The sequence below is a fragment of the Hippopotamus amphibius genome, chromosome 5 (assembly GCF_030028045.1).
Source record: "Hippopotamus amphibius kiboko isolate mHipAmp2 chromosome 5, mHipAmp2.hap2, whole genome shotgun sequence".
Taxonomy (NCBI): Eukaryota; Metazoa; Chordata; class Mammalia; order Artiodactyla; family Hippopotamidae; genus Hippopotamus; species Hippopotamus amphibius.
In genome coordinates, this window is record NC_080190.1 from 128,949,172 (window position 1) to 128,975,292 (window position 26,121).

Genomic DNA, 26,121 nt, shown 5'->3' on the forward strand with positions numbered 1-26,121 from the left:
AAGGGTTCCCTTTTTCCACTTTCTTGCCAGCATATTCTCGCTTGTCTTTTTGATAGTGGTCATTCTAACAGACATGAGTGATATCTCATTGTGGTTTTAATTTACATTTCCCTGATGAGTAGTGATGTTGATCATCTTTTCACGTACATATTGACCTTTCAAATATCTTCTTTGGAGAGATGTCTATTCAGGTCCTTTGGCTTTTTTTTTTTTTTTGGCTATTGAGTTATACGAGTTCTTTATATATTTTAAATGTAAACCCTTATCAGATATATGGTTTTCAAATATGTTGTTCCCATTCCATAGTTTGTCTTTTTCACTTTATTGATGGTTTTTCCTTGTTGTTGTTGTTTACTGTGTAGAAGCTTTTTAGTTTTATGTAATCCCACTTGTTTATTTTTTATTTATTTGCTTATGCTTTAGGTAAGATATCCAAAAATCATTACCAAGAATCAGGTCAGGGAGCTTTATTACTATGTTTTCTTCTAGGAGTTTCATGGTTTCAGGTCTTACATTTAAGTCTTTAGTGCACTTTGAGTTAATTTTGTGAGTGGTGTAAGATTGGGTCCAATTAATTCTTTTACATGTAAATATCCAATTATCCCAGAATCATTCATTAAAAAGACTTTCTTTTTTCCATTGAGTATTCTTCCCTTATCAAGTATTAGTGGATTGTATATTCTTGGGTTTATTTCTGGGCCCCCAATTCTATTTCATCTGTCTTTTGTGTGTTATTATGCTAGTGACGTACTGTTTGACTATAGCTTTATAATATAACTTGAAATTAGAACGTGTGATTCCCCTACTTTGTTCTTCTTTTTTCTCAGTATTTCTTTGGATATTCAGGGTCTTTTGTGGTTCATAAAAATTTTGAGTGTTTTTTCTACTTCTATAAAAGATGCCATTGGAATCTAGATAGAGATTTTGTTGAATCTATAGATGATTTTTGGTGGTACTGATGTTTTAACAATATTAATTCTTCCAATTCATGAATACATAATACCTTTCTACTTATTTGTATTTTCTTCGATTTCTTTCATCAGTGTTTGTCAGTCTTCAGAGTAGAGAAATTTTCACTTGGTTAGTTAAATTTATTCCTAAGTATTTTATTGTTTTCATGCTATGGTAAGTAGGATTGATTTCTTTATTTTTTTCAGAAAATTCATTGTTAGTTTATAGAAATGCTACTGATTTTTGTATGTTAACTTCATATCCTGCAGCTTTACTGAATTCATTTATTAGATCTGTCAGCTTTTTCTGGTTGTGTGTTTAGGATTTCTGTATGTAAAACCATGCCATCTGCAGATAGAGATGGTTTTACTTCTTCCTTTACTATTATGATACCTTTTATTTCTCTTTCTTGCCTGATTTCTCTAGGCAGGACTTCTAATACTATATTGAATAGAAGTGATGAGAATAGACACCCTTGTCTTACTCCTGATGACTAAAGGAAAAGCTTTCAACCTTTCACCATTAGTATGATGTTGAGTAAGCTGTGGGCTTGTCATATATGACTTTTATTATGTTAAGATATCTTCCTTTTATGTCTAATTTGTTAAGGGTTTTTATTATGAATTAATGTTGAATTTTATCAAATGATTTTTCTGTCTATTGAGATGATTGTATGCTTCTTTTCTTTCTATTAGGGTGATGTATCACATTGATTTATTTGCATATGTTGAACCATCCTTGCATCCCAGGGATAAATGCCACTTGATCATGATAAATGATCCTTTTAATGTACTGCTGAATTTGGTTTGCTAGTATTTTATTGAAAATTTTGTATTTATAATTATCAGGAGTATTGACCTGTAGCTCTCACATCTACTAGTGTCATTTTCTGGTTTTTGTCTCAGGATAAAATGAATTTGGGAGTACTCTCTCTTCTTCTATTTTTGGAAAAATTTGAGAAGGATTGGTGTTAATACTTCTTTAAATGTTTGATAAAATTCACTAGTGAAGCCTGCACTTTTGTTTGTTGGGAGGTTTTTGATTACTGATTCAATGTCCTTACTAGTAAATGGTCTATTCAGATTTTATATTTCTTCCTGATTCAGTATTGGTAAGTCATATGCTTCTAAGAATTTTCCCATTTATTCTAGGTTGTCCAGTTTGTTAATGTATATTTGCCTGTTATGATCCTTTGAATTTTGTGGTATCAGTTCTAATGTCTTCTTTTTCTTTTATAATTTTGTTGATTTGGGTCCCTTCTCTTTTTCCCTTGGTTAGTCTAGCTAAGGGTTTGTCAATTTTTTTTAATCTTTTCAAAGAACCAACTCAGTTTGGATAATCTTTCTCATTGTTTTGTTGTTGTTGTTATTCTATATTTCATTTCTATTCTAATCTTTACTATTTTCTTTCTTCTGGTAACTTTGTGCTCTGTTCTTCTTTTTCTAGTTCCTGAAGCTGTAGAGTAAGGTTGTTTATTTGGGATCTTTCTTACTTCTTTAATAGGTGTTTATTGCTATGACCCTCCCTCTTAGAACTGCTCTCATTGCATCCCACAAATTCTGGTGTATTGTGTTTTTATTTTTTTGGTTTCAAAATTTTTTTATTTCCTCATTAATTTCTTCTTTGATCCATTTGTTGTTTAGGGCAGTGTTGTTTAATTTCCTTGTTTTTATGAATTTTTCAGTTTTCCTCTTATTATTGATTTCTAGTTTTATACCATGTGCAAAGAGGATACTTGGAATGTGATTTCAGTCTTCTTGAAGTGCTAAGACTTGATTCATGGCCTAACATATAGTCTGTTCTAAAATTTTCCTGTACACCTGAGAAGAATATATATTCAGCTATTGTCAGATAGAATATTCTATATATTACTATTAAGGTCATTTAGCTTTTAATGTTGTTCGAATCTGCTGTTTTCTTACTGATTCCCTGTTTGAATGAAATGTTCATCTACAGGTGAATGAATAAAGAAGATGTGGTACATGTATACAATGGAATATTACTCAGCCATATAAAGGGACAAAATTGGGTCATTTGTAGAGATGTGTATAGACTCAGAGTCTATCACATAGTGTGAAGTAAGTCAGAAAGAGAAAAACAAATATCATATATTAAGGCACATATGTGGAATCTGGAAAAATGGTACAGATAAACCTATTTCCAGGGCAGGAATAGAAATGCAGACATAGAGAATGAACATGTGGACATGGGGGGGGGGAGGGAGGGGAAGGGGAGGGTGGGATGAATTGGGAGATTAGGATTGACATATATACACTACCATGTGTGAAATAGATAGCTAGTAGGAACCTGCTATATAGAACAGGGAGCTCAGCTCAGTGCTCTGTGATGAACTAGATGGGTGGGATAAGGGTGGGGGGGAGGCCCACGAGGGAGGGAGTACATGTATACATATAGCTGATTCACTTCTTTGTAAAGCAGAAATGAACACAACATTGTAAAGCAATTATATGCCAATAAAATTAAATAAATAAATAAATAAATAAATAAATAAATAAATAAATAAATAAAAATATAGGGTAATAAAGGCCCCAACTAGTATTGTATTACTGTTTATTTCTCATTTTTGGCTTTATATATTTAGGTACTCCAATGTTGGGTGCATAAACATTTTTAAGTGTTATATCATCTTGATTTATTGACCTTTTTATTGTTATATAATGACATCCTTTGTCTTTTTTCACCATTTTTAGTTTACAGTCGATTTTGTCTAAGTTTAGCTACCTCTGCTTTTGTTGTTGTTGTTGTTTGCTTGAAATGTCTCTTTCCACCCCTTCACTCTCAGTCTGTATGTGTCTTTAAGACTAAAGTAAGTCTCCTGTAGGCAGCATATTATTCAATCTTGTTTTTTTTTAATCCATTCAGCCATTCTATATCCTTTTAAAAAAATTTTTGTGGGAGTATAATTGCTTTACAGTGTTATGTTCATTTCTGCAGTACAATGAAGTGAATCAACTATATGTATATATATATATACGCTCCCTTTTGGGCCTCCCTCCCACTCGCCCCTCCATCCCACCCATCTAGGTCATCACAGAGCACCAAGCTGAGCTCTCTGTGCCTATATAGCAGGTTCCCACTAGCTATCTATTTTACACATGGTAGTGTATATATGTCAATCCTAATCTCTCAATTCATCCAACCCTCCCCTTCCCACCGATATGTTTGTTCTCTGTGTCTGCGTCTCTATTCCTGTCCTGGAAATAGGTTCATCTTTACCATTTTTCTAGGTTCCACATATATGTATTTAATATATGATATTTATTTTTCTCTTTCTGACTTCCTTCACACTGTAAGACAGACGCTAAGTCCATCTACATCTCTAAAAATGACCCAATTTCGTTCCTTTTTATAGCTGAGTAATATTCCATTGTATATATGCACCACACCTTCTTTATCCATTCTTCAGTTCTCCACAGTGGCTGTACCAATTTGTATTCCCACCAACAGTGCAAGAGGGTTCCTTTTTCTCCACACCCTCTCCAGCATTTACAGGTTCCAGATTTTTTGATGATGGTCATTCCGACCCATGTAAGGTGCTACCTCATTGTAGTTTTGATTTGCATTTCTCTAATAATTAGTGATGTTGAGCATCTTTTCATGTGCCTCTTGATCATCTGTATGTCTCCTTTGGAGAAATGTCTATTTAGGTCTTCCACCCATTTTTTGATTGGATTGTTTGTTTTTCTGATATTGAGCTACAGGAGCTGTTTGTATATTTTGGAGATTAATCTTTTGTCCATTGCTTCATTTCCAAATATTTTCTCCCATTTTGAGTGCTGTCTTTTCTTGCTTTGTTTATGTTTTCCTTTGCTGTGCAAAAACTTCTAAGTTTCCTTAGGGCCATTTGTTTATTTTTGTTTTCATTTTCATTACTCTAGGAGGTGGGTCAAAAAAGATCTTCCTGTGGTTTATGTCAAAGGGTGTTTTTACTATGTTTTCCTCTAAGAGTTTTATACTGTCCAGCATTACATTTAGGTCTTTAATCCATTTTGAGTTTAATTTTGTGTTTGGTGTTAGGTAGTGTCCTAATTTCATTCTTTTACATGTAGCTGTCCAGTTTTCCAAGCAACACTTACTGAAGAGATTTTTCTCCATTGCACACGCTTGCCTCCTTTGTCATAAATGAGGTGACAATAGGTGCATGGGTTTATTTCTGGCTTTTCTAACCTGTTCCATTGATTTATATTTCTGTTTTTGTGAAAGTACCTTACTGTCTTGACTATGATAGCTTTGTAGTATAGTCTGAAGTTGGTGAGACTGATTCTTCCAACTCTGTTTTTCTTTCTCATTATTGCTTTGGCTATTCGGGGTCTTATGTGTTTTCACACAAATTGTAAAATATTTTGTTCTAATTCTATGAAGAATGCCATTGGTAATTTGATAGGGATTGCATTGACTCTGTAGACTGCTTTGGGTAGCATAGTCATTTTCACAATATTGATTCTTCCAATCCAAGAGCATGGTACATTTCTCCATCTGTTTGTGTCATCTTTGATTTCTTTCATCAGTGTTTTGTAGTTTTCTGGGTACAGGTCTTTTGAATTCCTAGGTAGGTTTATTCCTAGGTGTTTTATTCTTTTTGTTGTGATAGTAAATGGGATTGTTTCCTTAATTTCTCTTTCTGATCATTCATTGTTAGTGCATAGGAATGCAAGAGATTTCTGTCCATTAATTTTGTATCCTGCACTTTACCAAATTCAATAATGAGCTCTAGTAGTTTTCTGGCAGTATTTTTAGGATTTTCTATGTATAGTATCATGCCATCTACAAACAGTGACGATTTTACTTCTTCCTTGCCAATTTGGATTCCTTTCATTTCTTTTTCTTCTCTAATTGCCATGGCTAGGACTTCCAAAACCATGTTGATTAAGAGTGGTTAGAATGTACATCCTTGTCTTAGTCCTGATCTTAGAGGAAATGCTTTCTTTCAGTTTTTCACCATTGAGAATGATGTTTGCTGTGGGTTTGTTGTATATGGCCTTTATTACGTTCATGTAGGTTTTCTCTATCCCCACTTTCTGGAGAGTTTTTATCATAAGTGGGTATTGAATTTTGTCAGAAGCTTTTTCTGCATCTATTGATATTACCATATGGTTTTTATCCTTTAATTTGTTAATATGGTGTATCACATTGCTTGATTTGTGTATATTGAAGAATCCTTGCATTCCTGGGATAAATCCCATTTGATTGTGTTGTATGATCCTTTTAATGTGTTGTTGGATTTTGTTTGCTAGCATTTTGTTGAGGATTTTTGTGTCCATGTTCATCAGTGATATTGGTCTATAATTTTTTGTGATATCTTTGTCTTGTTTTGGTATCAGGGTGATGGTGGCCTTGTAGAGCAAGTTTGGAAGTGTTCCTCCCTCTGCAATATTTTGGAAGAGTTTGAGAAGGTTAGGTGTTAGGAGTTTCAAAGAATTTGTTCATTTCTTCCAGGTTGTCCATTTTATTGGCATATAGTTGCTTGTAGTAGTCTCATGATCCTTTGTATTTCTACAGTGTCTTGTCATTTCTCCTTTTTCATGTCTAATTTTATTGATTTGAGTCCTCTGCCTTTTTTTCTTGATGAGCATAGCTAAGGTTTATCAATTTTATCTTCTCAAAGAACCAACTTTTAGTTTTATTGATCTTTGCTATTGCTTTGTTAATTTCTATTTCAGTTATTTCTGCTCTGATTTTTATGATTTCTTTCCTTGTACTAACTTTGGGGGTTTTTTGTTCTTCTTTGTCTAGTTGCTTTAGGTCTATGGTTAGATTGTTTAGTTGAGATTTTTCTTGTTCCTGGAGGTGAGATTTAATTGCTCTTAAGTTCCCTCTGAGAACTGCTTTTGCTATTTCTCACAGGTTTTGCATCATTGTGTTTTTGTTGTCATTGTTTCTAGGTATATTTGATTTCTTCTTTGATTTTTTCAGTGATCGCTTGGTTATTTAGCAATGCACTGTTAGGCCTCCATGTGTTTGTGTTTTTTACAGTTTTTTTCCTGTAATTAATTTCTAATCTCATAGTGTTGTGGTCAGAATAGATGCTTGATATGATTTCAGTTTTCTTAAATTTTCTGAGGCTTGATTTGTGACCCAAAGTGTGATCTATCCTGGAGAATGTTCCATGTGCACTTGAGAAGAAAGTGTAATCTGCTGTTTTCAGGTGGAATGCTGTATAAATATCAATTAAATCTGTTTGGTCTATTGTATCATTTAACGCTTCTGTTTCCTTATTTATTTTCTGTTTGGATGATCTGTCCATTGGTGTAAGTGGGGCACTAAAGTCCCCCACTATTATTGTGTTACCGTCAATTTCCCCTTTTATGGCTGTTAGCATTTGCCTTATGTATTGATGTGCTCCTTTGTTGGGTGCATAAATATTTATAATTGTTATATCTTCTTCTTGGATTGATCCCTTTATCAGCATGTAGTGCCCTTCCTTAACTCTTGTAACAATCTTTATTTTAAAGCCTATTTTATCTGATATGAGTATTGCTACTCCAGCTTTCTTTTGATTTCCATTTTCATGCAATATCTTTTTCTATCCCTTCACTTTCAGTCTGTATGTGTCCCTAGGTCTGAAGTGGGTCTCTTGTAGGCAGCATATACACAGGTCTTGGTTTTGTATCCATTCAGGCAGTCTGAGTCTTTTGCTTGGAGCATTTAATCCATTTACATTCAAGGTAATTATCAATATGAATGTTCCTATTACCATTTTCTTAATTGTTTTGGGTTTGTTTTTGTGGATCTTTTTTTTCTCTTGTGTTTCCAACTAGAGAAGTTCCTTTAGTGTTTGTTAAAAAACTGCTTTCATGGTGCTGAATTCTCTTAACTTTTGCTTATCTGTAAAGCTTTGGATTTCTCTGTTAAATCTGAATGAGAGCCTTGCTGGTTAGAATAATATTAGTTGTAGGCTTTTTTCTTTCATCACTTTAAATATATCCTGCTACTCCCTTCTGGCCTGCAGAGTTTCTGCTGAAAAATCTGCTGATAACTTTCTGGGGATTCCTTTGTTTGTTATTTGTTGCTTTTCCCTTGTTGCTTTTTATATTTTTTCTTTGAATTTAATTTTTGATAGTTTGATTAATATGTGTCTTGGTTTATATATGTTTAATGTGTGTTTCTTGGTTAATATGTGTTTCTCCTAGAGTTTATCCTGTATGGGATTCTGTGTGCTTCCTGGACTTAGGTAGCTATTTCCTTTCCCATGTTAGGGAAGTTTTCCACTATAATTTCTTCAAATGTTTTCTCAGACCCTTTCTCTCCCTTCTTCTTCTTCTTCTTGGACCCCTATAATTCAAATGTTGGTGGGTTTAATGTTGTCCCAGTGGTCTCTGAGACTGTCCTCAGCTCTTTTCATTCCTTTTTCTTTATTCTGCTCCTCAGCAGATATTTCCACCATTCTATCTTCCAGCTCACTTATTCATTCTTATGCCTCATTTATTCTGCTAATGATTCCTTCTAGTGTGTTTTTCATTTCAGTTATTGTGTTCTTCATCACTGTTTCTTTGTTCTTTAGTTCCTTAGGTCTTTTTTATATATTTCTTGTATTTTTCTCTATCCATGCCTCCATTGTATTTCTGAGATTTTGGATCATCTTTACTATCATTACTCTGAATTTTTTTCTAGGTAGGTTGCCTATTTCCTTTTCATTTATTTGGTCTTGTAGGTCTTTACCTTGCTCTTATTCTGTAACATATTTTTTTTGTCATCTCATTATTTTTGATGTGTACAGCTTTGTTCTTGTCTTACTAGTTGTTTGGCCTGAGGCTTCCAGCACTGGAGTTTGCAAGCAGTTGGGTAGAGCCAGGTCTTGATGCCAAGATGAGGACCTTCAGGAGACCTCAGTTCAATTAATATTCCCTGGGGTCTGAGGTTCTCTGTTAGTCCAGCAGTTTGGACTTGGTGCTCCCACCCAGGAGCTCAGGCCCAATCCCCAGCCTGTGAATCAAGATCCCACAAGTGATGCAGTGTGGCAAAAAAAAAATAAAAAAAGGCAGAACAGTAACAAAGAATAAAAAATAAAATAAAACTAGAAAAATAATAAATGTATAAGAAAAAATAAAAATATAAATGAAACAACAACACCAAGGTAAAACAGAACCACAATGGCAAAAATAAAAAAAAAAAAAATGGCCAAAAAATGCTTTGGCTATGGGGGTTGGAGGTTAGGCAGGGGTGAGGTTTAGGCAGGGGTGGGGCCTAGTGTCAGCACCTGAAATGGTCCTGGCGGTGGGAGGTGGGGCTTAGGCTCAGCAAGGCCAGAGCGGGCCTCAGAAGGTGGAGGATCAGGCCTGGGACCTCAGCAGGCTTCCCAGGGCCCAAGTGAGTGGGGCAACATTGGCCATGTTACCTTCCAGTCCTCTGACCCCCTGAGGGTCTCTCCCTGTCCCCATTGATTACCTTGCTTTGAGTGGGCCCCTCTGGGCATGGGAACCCTTCCCCTTCCCCAGTCACCTCTCAGGGATGCCAGTCCCATCCCACGTCCGCTTCTCCTCCCCCCTCATTCCCTCCCTAGTCCTACCCAGTTGCTCAGGGTTCCTCCCATCCCCTTAGGTGTCTGAGGTCCCCCACCAGTGCTGGTAGGTGCCCTAGTTGTCCATTCTTTGACTTTTAATTGGAGAATTTATTTCATTTACATTTAAAGTAATTATTGATAGGTAAGGACTTGCTATTGCCATTGTGTTCGCTGTTTTCTGGGTGTTTTGTAGATTGCTGTTCCTTGTTTCTCATCCTGCTGCCTTATTGTGTTTGTGTATTTGATGTATTTTGGTTTCAGTATGCTTTGACTTTTTTTATCATGTTCTTTTGTGTAATTTCTGTAATATTTTCCCTTGTGGTTACCATCAGGCTTACATAAAATATCTTATGACACTCTATTTTAAGCTGATAACAACTTAACTTTAATAGAATTTGTAAACTTTACATTTTTACCTCCACCTCACTTTTTAGGTTATTGCTATTACAATGTACATGTTTTATATTATGTAACTGACAACAGATTATTCCAGTTATGGTTATTTTTGCTACACTCTTTTATTTTATAAGTTTTAAACTAGAGTTAAGTGAATTATGCATCACTCTTACCATATTGCAGAAATAATGACTATATACTTATCATTACCGGTGAGATTTACACTACCTTTTTATGATGTTAATTAGCATTCTTTCACTTCCACTCAAAGAGCTTCCTTTAGCATTTCTTGTAAGGCAGGTCTGCTGGTAAACTCCCTCAGCTTTTTTTTTTTTTTGTTCAGGAAAGTCTTTACCCCTCCTTTGTTTCTGAAAGAAAACTTCACCAAGTATAGAATTCTTAGTTGACAGTTATTGTTTTTCAATATTTTGAATATGTTGTCCTATTCTCTCCTGGTCTGAAAAGTTCTGCTGATAATCTTATGGGGGTTCCCATATATGTGACTTCTCTCTTTTCTCTTCCTGCCCTTATGATTCTTGCTTTGTCTTTGACTTTTAACAATTTAACTATAATGAGTCTCAGAGTAGCCCTATTTAGGTTCAATCTATTTGAGGTCCTTTGGGCCTCATGGATCTGGATGTTCATATCTCTCCTGAAATTCAGAAAGTTTTCAGACATTATTGCTTTAAATAGGCTTTCTGTCTCTTTCTCTTTCTCTTCTTCTTCTGGAATTCCCATAGTGTGAATATTACTTCTTTTCACTGTCTCCCAAATTCCCATAGGCTACTCTTTTTCATTCTTTTTTCTTTTTGCTCCCCTGACTGGGTAAATTACAATGTTGTATCCTTCAGGTCACTGATTCTTCTGCATAGTTGAGTCTACTTTTGAAGCCCTGTATTGAATTTTTCAGTTCAGTCATTGTATTTTTCATCTCTAGGAGTTTTGTTTTGGTTTGTTTGCTTTTTGGTTTTTGTTTTTTTTATATAAATTTATTTATTTATTTATTTATTTATTGGCTGCATTAGGTCTTCATTGCTGCACATGGGCTTTCTCTACTTGCAGTGAGCAGGGGCTACTCTTCATTGTGATGCGTGGGATTCTCATTGCAGTGGATTCTCTTGCTTAAGAGCACAGGCTATAGGCATGTGGGCTTCAGTAGTTGTGGCACATGGGCTCAATAGTTGTGACTCATAGGCTCTAGGGCACAGGCTCAGTAGTTGTGGCACGTGGGCTTAGTTGCTCCGCAGCATGTGGGATCTTCCCAGTCCATGGATCGAACCCATGTCCCCTGCATTGGCAGGTGGATTCTTAACAACAGTGCCACTAGGGAAGCCCTTGGTTTAGTTTTTGATGGTTGTTATGGTTGTTATTTCCTTATCAAACTTCTCATTTTGTTCAGGCTTTGTTTTTCTAATTTTGCATAATTATCTGTTTTTTCTTGCAATTTAATAAAATTTATTAGAGGATTATATTGAATTCTGTCTCTGCCATTTCATAGGTGTTCATTTTTTAGGGTCAGTTATTGGGGTTTTATTAGTTTCCTTTGGTGATGTCATATTTACCTAATTTTTCATAGTCCTTGATTCCTTACATTGATGTTTGTACTTTTGAGTAATCAGGCTCCTCTTCCAGACTCTACATGTTGACTTTGGCAAAGACAGTTCTTCACTAGTTAGCTTAGTTTGGGCTTCTGGGTATGTCTGCTGGTAATGTTTTTTGGCAGGTAGGGCCTGCTGTTATGCTTTATTTGGGGACAGGCAATTGTCTGAGCTCTGAGGATAGGGATAGGGGTTTTGCCACTGGCTGAGAACTGTTGGATAGCACTACTGGCTTGGTTCCCTACCAAGTGAGGCTGTAGGATGGGCTCCAAGATTGCCTAGATTCTCTGGTCAGTCTTATTAAGTGGTTGGGACTGGTTACTATATCCAGTAGTAAATGGGCCTCTGTGCCCTGGCAGGGCAGCAGGACAGGATCCAGGGCCTATACAGCTCATTATTTGGGGACCCAAATCAGTCCATAGTATCCTGTTCAGGTGAGGCCACCAGTTTTGCTCTACAGGTGGGGAAAGCCATGGTCTGTGCTCTCTATTCAAGTGTCATTGCATGTAGGGCTGTTGAATGAGATATGTAGCTTCCTGTGTATTCTAGTTAGATTCCCTGGTTAGACAGGTTGGAGGCTATACTACGCAATAAGTAGGACTATGGATTAGATTCCTTGCCTGGGTGCAGCAGGATAAACAGTTCTAAAGCTGGTAAAGCTCTTTGTTGTTTTAACTCAAGCCAACCCACACCCCAAGTTCCTTGACGGAACATGGCTGCTGGCTTTGCTCTGCAAACTATTGGGTCTGCCTGCCTCTTGGCTCAAGTGCCACTGGGCTGCACAGCTTCCATGAGTTATCACCAGTCGTTCTGGTGAGATGGGGTCAGAAGACACTCTCCACAGCAGGTGCAGCTGTATCTCACCTCCCCTGCCTAGGCAGGAGGGGGAAGGTTCACTCCAGGCTATTCTCAATTTCCCAAATAAGGTCTCAGATTGGGAGATTCCAGGACCTACCCTCAGTTTTGGCTATGAATTAACCCATCTGCTTGTGTGTAGCATGGGAACATTGCATGCCTCCTATTGGTTTTACTTCATGGGTAGGCAGCTTTGCTCACCCACCTCTTGGCTTGAGCACTGCTAGGCCACACTTCTTCCAGGAGTTGTTGCCAGCACCTCTGGTAAGATTGGCCTGGAAGACACGCACCACAGTGGCTGGGAATATGATTTAGCTCCTTGCCTGGGCGTGGGCAAATTGGGCTCTAGGGCCAGTAAAACACCTTCTTTTAAGATCCAGACCAGGCAGATCTGCGCTCCAAGTTCCCAGCTAGGTTCTGTAGATGAACAAAGCTGCTGGTTGGGATTACTACGTGGGCACTGCAGTATGAGCTTGGTCTGCCAAGATCTGTGTGCTGGGTGTTTCAAGCTCCTCCCTTCTCCTTTGTCACAGTTCGATACCTAGTGGTTGAGCTCCACATATTTCCCTGCAATCCCTGTGGAACAAGGTCAGAGTAGTGGTTTTCACAAAATCACCCACAATGCTGGGTGGGGCTAGTCACCCTTCCTGAGCTGTCTTTTCCCACTGAGAGAACCAGAGGCTCAGAAGAGATCTGTCTAGGTGCTACTGTACTGGCCTGGTGATGGAGCAGTGCTGTATAGCCACTTCTCTTACCTTCTAATGCAGTCTGTCTTTGTCTCTGTGGTGGAGGAGGGTGCTTCAGCCTTCTTCTAGGATTCCCTCAGAGGTGTCTTGTTCTTAACATTTGTTAGTTGTTGTTCTTGTGTGGGGGAGCAAAGCCAGGAACAACTTATGTCACCATCTTGGTGATATCATTCTCAAGTATATGTATTCTTAGAATGAAGTCCTCAGATATTATGTGCTTGGTTTCAATGGGGCCATTAGCATTATACATTGATCACTGCAGAAAACTCTATGGTCTTTTTGGTAGCCTTTCATTTTTAACAAATATCAATAGTGATTTCATTTGCTTTTTATTTCACTTCTTAACAAAGCAAAATTAGCACTAGAGTGTAAATGCCTATCATGATATCTCAAGTATATTGCCGTATACCTACAGCAAAACAAATCACCCTAGTCATCCTAACTTTTCCTTTTCACTGTGTCTATCCTTTCCCTCTCTGCTTTAACAAATCTTCTCACCACTTTGTTCTCTTTTAATGGGATTAGTGATGTACACTCAAAGTAATAACAAATTAAACACATTTGAAATGGCTCCTTACAATTGATAAAATGGGTAAAAGAATCTTTATTGAAACAGCCCACTTATAAAAATCAGAATTATTTCATCTCCTTTCAGATCATGAAGTTCCTTTGGTATGATATTAGCCATAAAATTGCTACCATTCAAATATATGATGTTTTGTTTAATTAACTAATTTTTTGTTTCCTTACTCTAACTGAAGGATCTTAAACTTGAACCTCTAGAAGAAGTTATTGAAGGGAATACTAAATCTGTAAGTACTTTTCCTAGGTCAAAGTTTTGAAATATGTACCTTGAAAACGTGATTTAATTTCTTCAAAATTTATTACTACCTCAGTGAAAATTTGAAAATAATAATACATGGGTATATTTCATTTTATATGGCAAAGTAGGATTTTCTAAATTGTGATTTGTGGAAAACCAATTCCTACTTCACAGGGGTTTTGTGAAAGCACCTGGTATGTAAAATGTACAAAATGAAATATTTTTGCATGTATAAATCAATGTTATTGAATAATTGAATGAATATGACTGGTAGAGAAGGGCAACATTCAAATTGTATCATAATCTAGGCTGAGGGGTACACCTGAGCTGACACTTGGTCCTATTAATTATTATATTTTCAGCACATAGCACAGGGTCAGGTATATCACAGATGCTAAGAAATCATTTTTCAAAGAAAAAAAATTGATGTTTAGAGAAAAGTGAACATTTATGCACATGGGGAAAAGATATCCATGCAGAAGAGTGGCAATTGATGGAGCCTGAAAGAAAATGGACAGAGTGATCCTAATATGTTCATTAAATGCAACAAAAAAGAAATTAATGAATAAATTAACTAACTGAAAAGGAATACATACCATGCTTTATTATTTTATTTTATTCTGTGGCAAATATTTATAGCACATTTTGCTTTGGGAAATCGGATGTTTGCATTTACATTCAGTGGAAATTTGGATTTTAAAATCTTGGGTGTCTACAGAAAATCACTTTTTTCTTAATACCTTAAATATATTATATATTGTATAGATCTTATGGGATCAGTCACATTTACATGAAACAAAGATATGAATTACTTTTTATCTCTATATCATGTACTTATTCCGTAGGCGCTGTCTGTGTGATAGAAGGTGAGATTCACCTGCATGTCAGCTCCTGTTCATCTGTCCAAACTCATAGCACAAAGGAAATTTTCAGAGAGGGAGGTTTTTCTCAGAAAAATTTAATAATGGCTGTTGATTAGAATCCTATAGATATAGGCACATTCCTTAGCTGTACTACATGTTCAGTGCTTTTATTACTCCAAAGACATGGATGTGATCTGTGTTAATTTATCAGGCACTAAGAATTTTAAAGTGATACGTTTTGGCAGGGAGGTGAAGGGAGAGGGGTGTTGAACTCAGATTCTATGCAGGTCTGTGCAGTCCCATAGGCACAGTATTGTGACCTTGAAGTCTTGCATCTGTATCATCTCTTAGGTTTGCATGCAGAGAAAACTACACTCCAGTCAAGAAAAATAAACATAATTTTTCTAATATTAGGAGAGACTTTTGTCTATTCTTAAATAATTTCTTAATGTGAGTATTCTCTTTCACTAGCTATGAAGGAGGAAAGTTTCTAAGGATTGTTTATGAAAATGACAGACTCTTCCATCCTCTGGTCCCTGACAGAAAAGAGAGATCTATTTTAAAAGATTTATCAACCCACACAGCATTGCTAATTCAATAGTGCCCTGAAGTACTTAAGAGAAAAAGAACTGGGCAAGGTAGTTCTGTAGTCAATATTATTTAAAAGCAGGAAAGAATATTCTTTAACTATTTTTAACAATATGTAAAAGTAAAATATCTATGTTCTTTGGGAATACACACACAGTAATAGTCTGAGCTGGTTTGTTTTTCCAGAAATACCTATAATATATTTGTCATCAAAAGTTGTATTTTTTTACTAGTGGTAGTATATGCATCACTATTAATTCCTATAAAACCTCTATATTCAGAATGACAAAAACAATTTTTCACTGTTGTTTCACAGCTAGCACTCATAATTGTATGTTACTGTGTGATCAGTGATTTGTCCTGGTGACCAAACCCAATTTTAGAATTCATTGACTGGAGAGGTATTTTGCCTTTCCCGTTAGTGAAAGCATGAGAACTTTTAAAAATAAATCCTACATCAGGATGCAAAAAAATACATTTTTATTATATACCTTATTTTTAAAAGTTAATCTTTATTGAGCCTTTGCTTTGTGCAAGTGTTGTATTAAACCCACACATATGTAACTCAGTCCTCACAATAGCCATATGAAGTGGTGCTGTAATTAGCCCCATTTTACAGATGAAGAAATTAAGTTGTAGAAAGGTTTAAATACCACAGCTGAAACCCAGAAGTTCTATGCCAGACTTACACTCCTTACCACACTGTAATACTCCAACTCTAGTGTTTGGTGCACTTCTGGGCAGTAGAGTTGCTTTTTGCTTTGTTTCATGAGATTTTCTACCACTAAAGCAGAACAGATTATCTGGTAGGCTTATTTAACCACAGAGCAAAAGTCCTGAACCCTAGCAGCTGCCATACTAGTTTTCTGATGTGTGAGCCGTTACATAATGATGAGTATAACATATAATCTCTTTTTAAGTCCAATTTTTTTCTCAGCCCAGAGTAAGAGAAGTAACATTTATTGAATATCTATCATGGGCAAGGTCTTTACATACACTATTTCATTCCATAAAACTCAAAACTCTGTGATATAAGTACCTCTATTCCAATCTTGTGTATCAGAAGACTTGAGAAAGATTAAGTAACTTGTTCAAGGCCACATAGCTAGTGAAAGTGAAGCCAGTTTACACCTCCTGCTCTAAAAGGAGAAAGAAAAAAGAAAAGAGGGCAAGATGATGGAGATAGATTAAAGAGCACCTAGCAGTGCTCAAGGACCACTTCAAATCCTTTTCTGAAATGGAGAATGTATAAATAAAATTTGTTAAAGGAATATTAAGGATAGTCAATGGCTAAAAAACAAAAACATTTTTTATTTATAACTTGATCACCAACTATGTGCTGGGCCCTGAGAAGGGGGGTCTAGAGATAAAGTGGTGAATATTACAGACTGGAAGACAGACTAAAATAAATAAAGGCAATTATAACAAGGATCTACAATAGAATATGATGAGGATTATTATAAGAAGGTATAGATTTGCATAGCTAGGGAACATGACCTAATTCAGGGGCCAGGAAATGCTTCCAGAATGACATAATATTTAAGATGAAATCAAAAAGGATAAGTAGGGGTTTTTAAAAATGATATTTAAGGGACTTCCCTGGTGGTCCAGCAGTAAAAAATCCACCTTGCAATGCAGGGGACGTGGGTGCGATCCCTAGTTGGGGAACTAAGATCCCACCTGCCACAGTGCAACTAAGCCCATGCGATATAACTATTGAGCTCGAGTGCCTCAACTAGAGAGCCTGCTTGCCACAAAATAGAGCCCGCATGCCACAACTACAGAGCCCACGCTCCCTGGAGCCTCCACGTCACAACTAGAGAAGAGAGCAAACCCGCACACCACAACTAGAGAGAAGCCCGCGCTCCACAATGAAAGATCCCTCATGCCTCAACAAAGATTCCGAGTGCCGCAACCAAAACCCAATGCAGCCCCACCCCCCAAAACATGGTATTTATACATCTCTTACAACATTGAATTGTTCTAACCTTGCATTAAAAGAACAATAGGTGCTACATGGGAATATTAAAATATTCCAAATGATTTATATCAAGCACGTCATAAAGAAAGCAAACTTAGGAATTCACCATTTTATTCTTGCTTAATAAAAGAGGAAATAAATGCACATCAGGGATAAACCCAGATCTAAAGTCCAAGATCTTGGCTTTATGACTCATTGAAAATTTGGGAATAAATTATTGTCTTCTAGCTGTCAAGAACTAAGCAGTGAGTATGACTCATTGAAAGGTTAATATGATTTTTGAAGGGAATTGCTTCAACCAGACCATACATCTGGATCTGGCCAGGTATATTGATCCACCCAAGGCCTTTCTGCCTGGTGCAGTTGTGTGCTTTTTGTGGTATTTCTTCTCAAATGACTATTGGAAAAAAATGATCATTTTCAGATATTTTCTACATTAAAAAATTTTTTTAAAAGTCAGTATAATTTTAAACAAAGTTTGATCACATTCTGGTGCTTTTCAAAAACGCTTATTTTTCTTGAGCACATTATTTTTGTATTTATACACTAGAATCACTTATCATACAATAGGAGTTTACAAATCTAATTTTTTTTGATTGTCTATCCTCATCAAACCTGTGAATAATGTTTGGTGAGTAAATTAATTCTGCCACGCACGTTAATGTGTTTTGGGGGCTACTGCCAACTAGTATGTCAGAGACTATCAAAACATAGTCTTGCTTTGCAATAGCTGTTAAGAGACTTCAACAAGAGCATACAAGGAAGGTTCTGATGTTTCTGAAGAATGCTGGGAACACAATTGTAAATGTAGTAAATAGGGCCAGAATAACATCAAACAAGTTAGTTGTATTTAAAACATTTCTTTGTCTCCAGTTATTCAAAAAGCAGATATTTCTTGAAATAAAAAGATCCAAGAAATCAGAGGTACACACAACTATAACCTAATGTCGCTGGCAAATACTATTCAGCAAACCTGGATTAATCTTTCATACTTAGACAGCACTTCTCAGCCCAAGAAATTCCAAATATTCCACCCTAATTCCACTGTAACAAAGTCCCTATAAAGTAAGTTATAAAGGCAACACAAACCCCTTCCAAAGCAGAGAAACAAAAATGTAGCACTGTTTTCTACCATGAAAGAAAGTTCTGAGCTGGCCATTTACACTATGGGATCTCAGATTTTAGTAAAGATTAAAGGCTATATGTTTTAAACAAGAGACACATAGAAATATCATGAAGATATGGACTTCCTAGGTGGCGCAGTGGTGAAGAATCCTCCTGCCAATGCAGGGGCTGTGGGTTTGAGCCCTGCTCTGGGAAGATTCTACATACCACGGAGCAACTAAGCCCGTGTGCCACAACTATTGAGCCTGTGCTCTAGAGCCCATGAGCCACAACTGTTGAGCCCATGTGCTGCAACTATTGAAGCCCACATGCCAAGAGCCCGTGCTCCGCAACATGAGAAGCCACTACAATGAGGAGCCCACACACCACAATGAAGAGTAGCCCCCGCTCGCAGCAACTAGAGAAAGCCCATGTGCAGCAAATGAAGACCCAACGCAGCCAATAAATAAATTAAATAAATAAATAAATTTATTTTTTTAAAAAAAGAAATATCATAAAGATATTAGGACCCCTTCCCTATTTCTTTACTCCATATACCACAACTTGACCTGGCCAGCATAGAAAAATTTAAGACTTTTCTCTGGACCTCAGAAAATCTGCCTTAAGTTACCCAAGATTCAAAAAGCTCCACTTGTCACAATAGTCATGAAATGCAGGCAGATTATCTGGGCCTCTTTATAAATTGATTTCTTTGTGTATATATCTGAGGAAAAGAGGGGAAAGAAGTGCCTTGTTTGGATTGCAAAGTAAGTTTAATTTTTCCAAGTCATATTCACATCCATGTATGTAAGTGAATAAACCAATTAGATATTGCTATATGGTGAACCATCCAAAAATGAATGGCTTAAAACACAATTCTGCATGTAGGCAATTTAGGGCTAGATCATCTTGGTGGTCTCAGCTGGCTCCCTTTTGGCATCTGTAATCAGCTGCATGCCAACTTTACTGATCTTAGCTGGGCTTTCTCACATGTCTAGGGCCTCAGCTAGGATGAATCCACTGACTCAGCTTTGTTCTATGTGGTTTTAACCCTCCAGCATAGGGTTTGGCAAAACTAAAGCCCAGTGACTGTCTTTATATATAAGGTTTCACTGGAATAGACCCGTATCCATTTGTTTATTTATTGCCTATGATTGCTTTCACAATAAAACAGAAGAGTTGTGTAGTTGTGACAGGAACTGTATGGCCTTCAAAACCTAAAATCTTTACTGTCTGGCCCTTTACATAAAGTTTACTGACCCCTTCTCTAGTAGGGCTCATTCTCTTGACAATCTCAGGGATCCAAGACTAAGAGTGGAAACTCACAAGGTCTCTTGGGGCCTAAACTTGAAAATTAAAATTGTAGTAGTAGTTTATTTGGCAATACAGTTGGTCAAAATTTTAGTAGAATTCTGATCAATTTACATACAGTAAGTTTCACGGGCCATACCTAAAATTACTCCTTACAGCCAGTTTTCAATACTTGTTTATTTCTTTGCTAAAACCTATGAAGACAAGAAATCTAAATCCATCACTGTATACTAGAATCCAGCATTTACTAATTCCCTGTAGGAACACAAAGTAGGAACATTTGTTCAATGTATAAAGTGCCTAACATAATACCTACAATATAATTAGTGTTCATCAGATGGTAGCTGTTAACATTAAGGGAGAAGCTCACTGGAATAGGAGACAGCAAACTGGGAACTTAATTCTAGTTCTCCTGCTACATAGCTGGGTAATATCGTATCAGTTATTTTCCTCATATTCTAAGTCTTTCTCACGTTATTGTTGTCGCTTTGCACTTTTATAATTCACCTCCAATCCTTGCTTTAGGTGTGTGTGTGCTTTTATGATTCACTGCCAACAACTGATAACGAAAGGACTAATCTTGAGATCAAGATACCATGAGAAGCCCATAGGCAGATCTTTAGGAAAGTATTCAAACAACAAGTGCTATAATGGTAATAAAATTTGTTACAAGAAGCAGCTGTCATGATCTATTAAACACAGGCTTCATCTAATGCCGTGAGATTTGAGTGGGGCCTATTGTAGGTGGTTAATTGTTTGAGAACCCAGTGGTGGTTAATGTACCTTTGGGAATGCATCAGTGAACACATATTTTTTGAAATTTGGTTGTTTGTAATGATATTCATAATATGTATAACATCACAAAATACCCAAGGAGAAGCTGGAACAATGCACTGTGTTCAATAGAACTTCTCTTTAAAATTTGGTAAGTGACTTTAGGCCAGTGATCCCAACCCTGGCTGTCCATTAGAGTCATTTGGAGAGATTTTTATATATACCAGTGCCTGGACTCCACTCCAAGAGATTCTGATATAAGTGCAATTTTAAAACCTCCCCAGTGATTCTGATAGAGAACCACTGTTTTTAAAAGAGAAGTATATCATCATGAAAGACACTTTTTTTAGTGTCTGTTACTAGAAGCAAGAAAATATCCTACCTATACTACAGCTTTTATATAGGACTAGTAACAGCCTTTTTAGTTATATTTTTAGATGAAAGTTTTTTGTTTTGTGAGGTGGGATGGGATGAGCAGCAGGGGATTGGCTTAGGGAGGCTCCATGATAGCCAACACAGTAATACTCACCCCTACCTCTGCAGCACATCATGCTTGTGCAGCGTCAGATGTCTGTGATAGAAGAGGACTTGGAAGAATTCCAGCTTGCTCTGAAACGCTATGTGGAGAGCGCATCCTCCCAAAAAGGATGCTTGCGGTAAGTGCTTCTGCGCTGGTGTCTTAGATGATGGGGGGAGGGGGGGGTCTGGAAGACTGGCATTTGAGAATCTTCATGTAAAGTTATGCTGGTCATTCCAGCCCTCTGGGTGATGCATTTTGCAGAGTTCAACAGTCTGTGTTTTCTCTTTTATCCTTGGACTCTGTGTGGATTTGAGTATCAGGGGCATCAACGGAAGTCAAATAGACTGAAATTCTTCCTTTTGCATCCAGGCAGGCTCACACTCTGATTTAAAATTATCTCTGGTGTATGAGGCCCCAATGCCAGTGCATCTAGCTCTGATTGCTCCCTTTAGAGTGTGCCCTGTGGTCTAAGAGCCACCATTTCAGCCAGTCATTATGAAATTGCACCATCTCTGAAGTCTTGATTGGAGGACTTTATAATTTTAAAAAGTTATTTCCATGGCCACTCCAGCTCAGCCTTCTATTATCTCAGGCTACAAAAATATAGTAACTATACCTCCTCTTCAGTTTCTCTACTCCAAATAGTCCAATAAACTACTACTACAATTTTAATTTTCCAGAAACAATTATCATAGAATTCTCTAAATCAGAAACCTGCAGAAACTATCTAATGAGTATCTTATCAAATGCCAGAAGTTTATCTTGACCCTACAGTTATACTAACATCAGACCCCAGAAATCCATAGCACTGCTACCATTTGTCCTCCCTCACCTGAGCACTATGCCTTAACAGTGCGCGGCTGCATGTTGCCTTTCCAGCATAATCTGTTAATTCTTACCACTATGCCTTAGATCTGGCCACTTTCCTTCCCAGAAGTGTTCACCCAGCTTCAGACTTCTGCCAGCCCATGCTCTACCTTAAGTCCAAAATCAAACTCATCTGCTCCTGGAAAACTGCCACAACCAAATCCATCCCTACCTTAGGAGCTTGTTTAAATTGTATTTCATAATGCTCTTAGAACATTACTTTGGGAAACCTTTTTAGCACGTGTGCATACATGTGTGTGCACATAGAAACACACACTTTATGTCTCTTTGGTGTTTCTCCCAGTAATTACTAGTTATATTTTATTCACACTCTGGCAGAATACTTCTACAGCTAAGAAGTCTAGCTGTGGAATTAAACATTGGATTGTACTAACTTTGTGGGTTTGGGAAAGATCCTTACTTGCTCTAAGCCTCAGTTTCCTCATAAAGTGGTTGTGAGCATTAACTGAGTGCTTCCCATTCACCGAGGGCCAGAAAACCTGAGCTGGAGTTACTGCTGCACTTACTGTTGCTTACTTGTTGTCTGGCTGGCTGACCTCCTTTCTAGAATAGAATAGGACTTGTTCAGTGCCATTAATGTCATACAGCTCATGATCTTCCCAGTAGTTCCTTTGTAACAGGCACTACTTTTTATTTTTTTGTTACTATACTTCACAACTGGCTCAAATAAAAACCCCACTTTAGTCCTTTTATTTCAATGACTTAAAAGAGATTTGCCAAAGTGAGAGTATATGTAGTTTTTAAAAGCCTACTTATTTAAAAATGAAATTTAGTTTTTGGAAAATGCAGAAAGAACTTACACAGTCCCCAGTATAAACTGCAGAAGGTAAAGCTCAGTGAACTCTTTTTTTGGTTAGTGAGGCTATAAAGAAAATAAAGTCTGGTTTAGTGTATCACAATTTCCAGAAATAGATTAGATATTTTACATTTACAAAAATAGTACAAAGTTTTATTATTTTTAAGGTTCAGAAACAGTGATTTAATGTGTGTTGGGAAAATGACCTAAAGTGACTGCAAGAGCCCCTCGGTGAGGAAAACAGGCTGTGGGAGAGTAAGAGAGTAGATAGATTTAGGTTGCCTGCTGCAAACTCTGTTCTCTCAATTAGCAGGAAAAAATGCTCCCTTAGCTCCACCTGTGAAACAGAGGGAAGGAGAGTATCCTTTTCCTGTAAGACAAATTGAGACTCTAAGACTCTCCTTTTCCTTTGCAAGACTTCTTTGTTTCTTAACAACTCTTCACTCACTTCTTATTGCGATTTTTTCAGCTTCCTTTCTTTTACTGGAATTACCAAAAAGTAGAATTTATCAGATGAAATGAGCATCAGAGAATAACCACACATAAATGGAAAATATGTGGAATATGTTTATGCTGTTGTGCCTGTCTAAATTCAGTTGTACTAGTTGATCAAATTTAATTTTTTATCTGTATTAATTGATGAACAATCAAATGGGCCACTCGTGTTGTCAGTCATGCTCTAATGCATTCAGCATGATTGCCTGGGGCTTGGTTGAACTATCTGTGAATTATCAGAGTTTTGCAGTTTCTTCTCTCACCATGTTTGGCTCAGCTTCACCAAGGTTAGAAAGGAAATGCTGCCATAATGTAAAGTAGAAGTTAAGGATTTATGAGATTAGGTATTTTGTTTCCTTTTTCTTATTTAATCTTCACTGCAATCATCTGAAGTTTGTATTACATCCAGTTTAGGAGGAAATAGGCTCACATGGGCTAGGCAACTTGCCCAAGTTTGTCTGACTCCAAAACCCATATTTAATCTTTCTTACCAGTATTTGGTCAGCCTTGTATTAGAGTTTCCTGGACTTTCCATGGTTAACCAGGAGTGGAATAGACAAGATCCCTTCTGTTTCAATTATAAGGTCTTAGTTTTTTAAATTCAAGGCACTGAATTAGTGAGACTTTTGCCCTCCAGATATTTGACTAGGATACTCAGAGGTTTGGAGGGGCTTACAGGGCTTTTGTTAGTCAGTCAACTGAATTTTAAAAGAAGTTAATGAAAAACCCAAGCAGAACAATTGTGTGATACATGTATAATATACATAAACACACACACATTTTTGATTATTCTTTTCACATATTTTGTGATCATAAAGGCTTATTTAATCCCTGTGTTTGGCATGGGGAGGTACCAACTGAATATATGTGATGTACACAATGTATGCTCAGAACTGTGCTTGACTCCAGAAGCATGAGAATTGTCTCTGCTTCCCAGGATCTAGGAATCCAGTTGGGAAAACAGGATACTCATTCATGAACAATTAAAGCTATGTTGTTGGCCTAAAATTTCATAGCTATTAAGTAGAATAAAATGATTTATGAAGTAACTCTCAGCTACCAAATTCTAGAATTTGTATGTGCTCTTAACTCCATGTCAAGGGTGTAGGGAACATGAATATGGAGTTGTACTGTAAGAGTCAACCCTGAGAGTTGTACTATGGCCAAAGAAACATCCTTAAGAACTCATGATACCCTGTGGCACATTGAACCATTAATTTATCAGCATTTTTATACAGATGAAATAAATAGGTGGCTGGAGTGTGGTGGTGAAGTGTGGGAACTATCCCTCCTGTTGTACGCTTTACTCCAGTGGTTAGGCTCTGTGAGTTAAGATAGGACACATGGGGAACAGAGGAAGCCAAGAGGAAGAGAGTCCTTTTCCTGATGAGCCAGCCTGCCTTAGGTAAGATGTTTAACCCCAACTGTTCCTGAGCTACATCTTTTTTCCCCATTTCACTGATGTTTTCCAGCTTCTGGAATGTGCAAGTTCTCCTGGAGCTCAGGGCTGAAACTCTTAGTGACCTTATCCAGGGACAGCTTAGCCAAAGAACTCTTGCTTTAGCCAGTGAGTTTTGAGTGCCACAGGAAGTATGAATACATTGAGGAGTAAGACTGAGGGTGTTTAGGTTTAGTAGAGTCACAAAGCAACAACTCAGAGGTATGTCATGTAATTCTAAGTTTACGAAAAATTGAAAGCTAATCATTCAAGCCCTAAGCCCTTTTAACAGAAATACCGCTGACTGAAATTTCTAAAAATTATTTTATCATTAATCTTTTCTTGCTGTCTCAGTCATCACTGCATATGTATTATGATCTGTATTGTACAGTCTGAAATAGCAATGTCCTTAAATGTCATTGCTGTGTATTGGTCAGTTTAGCCCTTAATTGAAAGCGCGCAGTCTGTAGAACAATTCTGGTTAGCATTTTCACCCAGAGTCCTTTGAGACAAAATCTGAACTGGTCTTTCAACTCCTCCATCTGGCTCTTGACCAGATGGCCTATAGTCAGAACGAAGGTGAAAGGAACAACACCAACAAGCCATCCTCTCATGTTTGAACCTAAGGATGCAAAGTTTCCCAGTAGTTCTTGCTTCTCAGCCTACTTCCCTTGGCATCTCCTTGGCCCAAACCAAGTCACATGGCCATTCCTGGCTACAGAGCAGGGTAGAAAACAAATATTCAGCAGAAAGGAGATTGTGATGACTGTCTCAGCCCAGCACTGACTGAGATATTGGATATATTGCAAACTGAACAGTGGCAGGGTTGGGTTAGAAAGAGGGGAGTAACAACAGTTGGGGAGGCAACAAACATTATCTACCGTTTCATTCCCAGAGTGACTGTGAAGGTAAAATGACTTAATCCATCAGAATAGTTAGACCATGGCCTGAAACAGAGCCATACGTGTGAGCAAGCAGCACCACTGTTATTAGTGTCTATAATAATATAATAATGGTGATCATCATTAGCATTGGCTTGCTGCTCCTCACTGTTTTCAAAGTTATGTCTTTCTCCCTCAGTTCCTTTTCTTTCCTATTCCTTTTACTTCTGTCATGCTCCTCAACTTTGATCCCATTAAGGCTTAGCTTTCATAACTACTCAGCCAAGGAAAGTGCTACTTTCTTTTTCGCTACTGAGCTAACAGCTAACACACACACACACACACACGTACATGCACATACAATATACCAATTGCTGGGCAAAACATTCTACATGTAATGCCTTATTTAGTACTCACAGTACTATTATTATCACCATTTTACAGATGAGGAAACAGAGTAAGTAATGGGCCCAAGGTGACAAAGCTCTAATACATGGTGGATGAATGTAGTCCTGTATGGCTATACTTCAAACCACTACCTTATCACACTGTGCTATCTTCTTCAATCCTTCAAACTTGAGCATCAGGCTAA

The 26,121-nt window shown here is 37.2% G+C and overlaps 1 protein-coding gene across 1 annotated transcript in view; it reads left to right on the forward strand.

Moving 5' to 3' along the window:
- Positions 1–26,121, forward strand: part of NECAB1 (N-terminal EF-hand calcium binding protein 1) — a 260,566-nt gene that overhangs the window by 202,118 nt on the left and 32,327 nt on the right. The window contains exons 9-10 of the mRNA XM_057736117.1: positions 13,829–13,879; positions 21,055–21,167. Of these exons, the coding sequence (XP_057592100.1) occupies positions 13,829–13,879; positions 21,055–21,167 (164 nt within the window). The remainder of the gene's footprint in view (positions 1–13,828; positions 13,880–21,054; positions 21,168–26,121) is intronic.